Below are 6445 nucleotides of genomic sequence, written 5' to 3'. Positions count from 1 at the left end.
AGCAATAAATATTTTACCTAATTTTTATGCAAACATCGATTTGCCTAATTTTAGCACCATCACTCCGGCCCCCATTTTTATTCTAAACATTCAAATGGACCATCCGGAACCGGTTAGCACAGTCAATGACAATAAGAACCGCAACAAGAATATTGCACATATTTTGAAAAACGGAATCCGTCTGGCACAGCTAATCGGTTTTGGTTTCGAAAGAATGGCACAACTCGTCGGTTCTCGTGACGGTGATTTTGGTGCAGCGCATGGCGTCTTGTATCCATGCGAAAAGCTCCGTACGGATATCAGATTCAAAACCGGTCGGGAAAATATTCCAGGATTTCTTTGTTTCGTGTGCGAGAATGTTAGCATAAATTGGTTCTTCTGGTTCATGATAAAGGCATTATTTCTTTCCAATGAAACGTCAAAGACAAAAATAAGTATTCGATGTATTTTTTTTTTCTAACAAGATCGTTGAGGAGATCCTAATCGTAATCAATGCCCCAGTTCCAATGATCCTTTATCATATCGGCTGCTTTTTCGGCTATCATATAAACAGCAGCTTGTGTGTGACCAGTTGGAACATAAGGCATAACACTAGCATCTACCACTCTTATATTTTTGGTTCCATGTACTAAAAGCTGTGGTGACACTACAGCCTTTGGATCTTCTGCCGGACCCATACGGCATGTACTCACTTGATGATGCAACGTACTGGCGAGAGACCGTACCAAGCACTTCCAGTAGGTATCGGTCGCGAAGGTATATCTAGCACATGTGGGTATTGGAGTATCGTTGATACGAGCTCCTATCGCTTTCATGGCTGATGTTTCTATTAGACGTAACACTTCCTTTATTCCTTCCACCATAGTATCCAAATCTTCCGGTTCAGTTAGAAAATTATGATATATCAAAGGCCAATGAAGCGGGTTACTGTCTTTGAGTCGGATGTAGCCACTTGACTTTGGATGAAATAACATGACAGCAATCGTAAACTGATCCTGTCCTTCGGTTGTTTTATATAATGTGTCGTAGACATCTTGTTTCCATGAAAATCCTCGAACTGTGCCCGTTCCGAAGTCAGATGCTGGGGTTCCACCAAGAAACAGTAATTCTATATTGGGAACGTCTCGGGGTTCACTGGAACTTTCAGTTTTAACGAATGCCAATGCTTCCAATGCTCCTGGGACAGTAAGAGCTCCGTTTCCAAGTTTGTAATCGAACACTTCTGGAACTCCCAATCGGTCAGTACTGAAAGCGGCCCTGGTAGTATTGGTGAAAAATGACAACGCAATAAGACACAAGTGATCATACATAGTTTCACCAACCGGCAAGTCGATCAACACCGGAATATTCAGATCTTCCAAATGTTTTCGTGGTCCAATACCGGATAACATCAAAAGTTGAGGGGATTGAAATGAACCCGCTGAAAGTATGACTTCTTTTCTCGCGTGCACTTTATACTTTTGCTTCTGCCACAGATATTCCACACCATTTGCAGTTTTTGTTTTTGAATTGATCAACATTTTTGTTACTCGCGCATTCGTTAAAATTTGTAGATTCTTTCTTACTCGAATTGTGTCAAGATATGCTGAGGCAGAAGTTACTCTTTTCCCACGTTTAGTTGTGGCTTGAAGATAATCGACGCCGAGTTGGGAGTCACCATTATAATCCACTATTTTCCGGCCAAGTTGTTCGTTAGCTTTGACAAACGCGTGCACAAGTGGAGATCTATATGGCACATACTCAACATTCACTGGTCCACCTTTTCCATGTTTTGGTTGTTTGTTAGTGTCTTTGAATGTCACCTTCTCAGATTTCATAAAGTATGGTAACACGTCCTTATAGGACCAACCTTCATTTCCAGCCGCAGCCCAGTTATCGAAATCTGCTGGATTTCCTCTGTTATAAATCATATAGTTTATGATTGTGCTTCCTCCCAATCCTTTTCCTTTGGGCGCAGGACATCGCTCATCCTTAATCCCTAAAATTCAAAAGGTTATTGTTTTTATCGATTAGTTGCTGCACCGTTACCATATTGTATATCACTGACCTAGGCAAGTACCCTCTTGCCTTTCTGAAACAAAATTCCAATTAAGAGCTGTGGATTGAAGATAAGCTGCGAATAAAGGTATATCCGATAGAATATTATCCTCTCCTCCAGCCTCTATCAACAAAATCTTCCATTGTGATATTTCCGATAAGCGATTGGCCAAAACAGCCCCTGCATTGCCACCGCCCACGATGATGAAGTCATACTCCTTCTGAACATCTAAAACAATTTTCACTCTTATTATGCCGCTTCCTCAACAAAACCACAACCATCATTCTAACGCACTTTTGATTTTGTCCTCTCTTCCGCTTGTCTGATATCCACCGTAGCCATATTTATGAAAATTCCAACCGTATCCGTCTCGAACACCAAATATAGCAAGCACCACTAACAAGGCAGCAAATCCAACAAATTTTCTACTTGCCGGTGCGTTCTGCATCGTTCCTAACCGCGACTGGCGACCATTCTCGCGTGGTTCCTTACTTTATATCTTGAAATCCACTTTTCCGCCTTTTTCGCAAGTTCTTCAGCACAGGTGAATGGCCACCGTAATTAAAATGAGTTCTTCTTCTTTCTTTTTGTTTTTGTTCATATGCCTTCCCATGAAGGCAGAAGAAATTGAGAATGGTCAGTGTTTATTTATCTTGCATGAGGTGGGATAAAGGGAAATGGGTGAGAGTCTTCTTTGAAACTTGACGGACGAGTCCGACTTCTCCGTTAGAAGTCATAAATCTTGAGCGCTTCATATCTGGTTTTAAACCTAAATTGCTCTGGTACTTCTCTTGGATGCTTTAAAAAGTTACACATGGAATTCGATAACCCCCATTCATATTTGACCTTGATTTTATCAAAATTAAATCATATAGGGTGACATAGGGTATTATCGGCAGGTTTGTTTTATTCGTTGTCGGTAAAATAGCCTGAAACTTGGCCATATAATCCAGCTTGGTTGGAAAGGATTTGAGGCCAATTCTGGGTTCAACAGGTTTCAAAAAAATCCCATGAGAACAAAGTTACCGAAAATACAAAAGTTCCTCTATTTAGGAACGAGTTGAGATAGGTTTCTTCAAATGTCATGTTTTGATACGCATTTTTGAAATATTTTGTCAACATATGAATTTATATATATATTTCGATAGTTGAATTGTGTTGACGTCAATCAAATTCGACAAAATCCAAAGTTTATTTTGAAATATCAAATGCGTTTTTCTCGTGTTTTTCTATTGTAACATGTGACATTTATGCATCTGAGGGCAGCTATTACGATATTGATTTTTTTTAGTAAGTTTCATATTTTTAAAAACTGAAGAAATCTCTAAAACTGCGCTACTTTTTTTTTAAGTTACGGTCTCGAAATCAGCACGTAATAGGACAGATCGGTGAAGTACTAGATTTGTAGTAATGAGCTGAATTTTTGTATGGTGAGAAGGTCAATTCTCCGTTTCTGCAATGAAATGGTGCAAAAAGCGTGGGTATTATGATTCCTTGCCTAATTTGATGCTGTTTGAGCAAAACTTTGGGCAACAGTGTTGTTGTTTTCTCCATTTCTTGCAAAATAAACAACATAGTTATCCAAAGTTTTACTCAAACAGCATCAAATTAGGCAAGGAATCATAATACCCACGCTTTTTGCACCATTTCATTGCAGAAACGGAGAACTGACCTTCTCACCATACTAAAATTCAGCTCATTACTACAAATCTAGTACTACACCGAACGTGCCCCATTATGCATCAAAAATGTTAATCTTTGATAAAAGTTCACAACTTCCATTTTGTTTTGTAAACTCCTGTAATAAATAGGGTATTTTTGAAAAAGTTCTAGGGACCTCTGCGGTGTATATATAATTGGGATAAATAGGTTTTGCCTTTCTCGTACACTAAGTGCACTGGAAAGGCTATATTTTCACTCCAAAAATGACTTTTTGATAGAAGGCCCGGAGGGTCGAGCCACATATACCAATCAACTTAGTTCGACGAATTGAGGTGATGTCTGTGTGTGTATGTATGTGTGTGTATGTGTGTGTGTGAGTATGGGTGTGTACAAAAAAACTCACATCACTTTTTGGCAGTAAACCTCAACCGATTTTAATGACCGACGGTTCATTCGACGCGGAATCTGGTCCCATTGTTTCCTATTGAAAATGGTTCGAATCGGTTCAGCCGTTCCGGAGTTATGGCCATTTAGGTATTTCGGACCGGTGGTACCCCAGGAAGGGGCCAGATATGAAAATGCTACAAAACCATGCATGCGATACATCAGACCGCGGCATTTTCGATAACCTGACGAACGGGAAGCAGGAAAATAGTCTCAGGCCATATCTGAACCGGTAGTGTCCCGGAATCGGTTCCGGATGTCCCGCCGGAAGTGGCAAAATATAAAAGTGAGCCATAACCATGCACGCGACACTTCAAATAGCGGCTTTTTCAATAACCTGATGAACAGTGAGCAGGAAAATAGCCTTTGATACACCAAAAACTACCGGTAATGTTCCGGAACCGGTTCCAGGTGCCCCGCCGGAAGTCGCCAAATATAAAATTGAACCAAACCCATGCATGCGACACATCAAATCGCGGCTCTTTTGATAACCTGATGAACGGTTAGCAATAAAATGGAATCAGTCCATATTTGGGAAAACCAATAGTATTCTGGAACTGATTTCATGTGTCCCGCCGGAAGTGATCAAATGTAGCTGGGAACCATACCCATGCATGCGACACATTAAATAGCAGCTTTTTCGATAACCTGATGAACGGTAAGCATGAAAATAGTCTTAGATCACAGCAGAGATTACCAGTAGTGTTCCCGCCGGAAATGGCCAAATATAAGTGAACCAAACCCATGCATGCGACACATCAAATAGCGGCTTTTCCAATAACCTGGTGAACGGTAAGCAGGAAATCAGCCTTGGATCACAGCAGAGACTACCGGTAGTGCCCTATAACCGGTTCCGGATGTCCCGCCGGAAGTGGTCAAAAATAAAAGTGAACCAAACCCATGCATACGACACATAAATTCATGGCTCTTTAGATAACCTGATAAACGGTTAGCAAGAAAATGATTTCATACCATATTTGGGACAACCAGTAGTATTCCAGAACTGGTTCCGGGTGTCCCGCTGGAAGTGGTCAAATGCATATGGGAGCCATACTTATGCATGCGACACATTAAATCGCGGCTTTTTTGTTAACCTGATGAACGGTTTACAAAAAAATTGTCTCAAATCACATTAGAGACTACCGGTAGTATTCCAGAACCCGTTTTGCATGTCCCGCCAGAATGACCAAAATGTAAAATGAATCAAATTCATGCATGCACATTAGTTTTCGGTTTTTCAGAAAACCTGTTGAACAGTTTGCAAGAAACTAATCACAAACCATATTTAAGCCAATAGATACAGTCTTGGAACCGGTTCCGGGTTTCTCACAGGAAGTGGTAAAAACAGCGAAAATATTCAATGCGAGCGATAAATAGAGTCTGGGACCATTTGGGTAGGAGTACCTATTAATTTTTGAACATGGCTAGATACTGTGCGTATCTGATCGTGTCTCAAAAATGAAGTTGATTGGTTCAAAATTGACTGAGTTATAGCATCAAGTGCCCAAAATAGCTGCACGTGCTCAAATGGTCCCAGACCCTATGTGTAAGAGAACAAAATCTTGACAAAACTGAAGCAGGCTCATCAAATCAACTTCTTCAACTTCCTGAGGTGTAAATATACAGAAGAATGGGGGTTGCATGGGAAAATTGAAATTTAATCGCATGAACCTCGAACAAAGTTTTTCAATCCCCTTTTGCGTCTATAATCACTGCGCAAAATTTTGATCCGACTGGTTGCTCCCCGCGCTTTGAGATATGTTTTAAATTCGAATTAGATTCAGTATGGAAAATTTCGCTTGCTTCCATTTGTTTGGTCAAATTTTATGAATAACCAATGATAAATGTGCAGAAAAAAGTTTATCGAAGACTGCAAAGTAATTTTTGGTTGTGAAATAAATTATATTTTAGCTTGTTATTATCGTCTTCCCGACTAGAAAATTATATCAAGTTTGTATCATATTGTGTTATGATGTTATAATATTTTTCTCTAACTTACACTGTACGACAAAAAAAAACTTTTGCCGTGATCAGAGACCCCATTAGTAGGGCATAAAAGCGTATGAAAAATGTAGAAAAATGCCATTTTCAAATTTGTTGGAGCACCCCTAGAAACTTTTTGAGATGAGTTTGTATTTTATTCATTTTTGAAGGTTTGACACGAGCTTTAGAAATCAACATAAACACTTTTGAAATACAATATCTTTGAAATGCAATTTTGTGCACCGCTAAAATTTTCACAGATCTGAGAAGTAACTTTGATAAATAACTAGTCAAAATTTCAGCCTATTACGACATTCC

The 6445-nt window shown here is 39.6% G+C and overlaps 1 protein-coding gene across 1 annotated transcript; it reads right to left on the bottom strand.

The window, feature by feature from the left end:
* Window positions 1-418: 418 nt before the first annotated feature.
* On the bottom strand, window positions 419-2923 carry LOC115261131 (glucose dehydrogenase [FAD, quinone]-like). The gene is made up of 3 exons (XM_062859903.1): window positions 2333-2923; window positions 2048-2266; window positions 419-1978 (listed from the first exon to the last, which is right to left on the bottom strand). The coding sequence occupies exons 1-3, from the start codon at window positions 2484-2486 to the stop codon at window positions 480-482; spliced, it is 1872 nt and encodes a 623-aa protein (XP_062715887.1). The 5' UTR covers window positions 2487-2923; the 3' UTR covers window positions 419-479.
* Between the last annotated feature and the right edge of the window lie 3522 nt (window positions 2924-6445).

The sequence above is a fragment of the Aedes albopictus genome, chromosome 3 (assembly GCF_035046485.1).
Source record: "Aedes albopictus strain Foshan chromosome 3, AalbF5, whole genome shotgun sequence".
NCBI classification, from domain to species: domain Eukaryota; kingdom Metazoa; phylum Arthropoda; class Insecta; order Diptera; family Culicidae; genus Aedes; species Aedes albopictus.
This window is presented reverse-complemented; position numbering and strand designations above follow the sequence as displayed.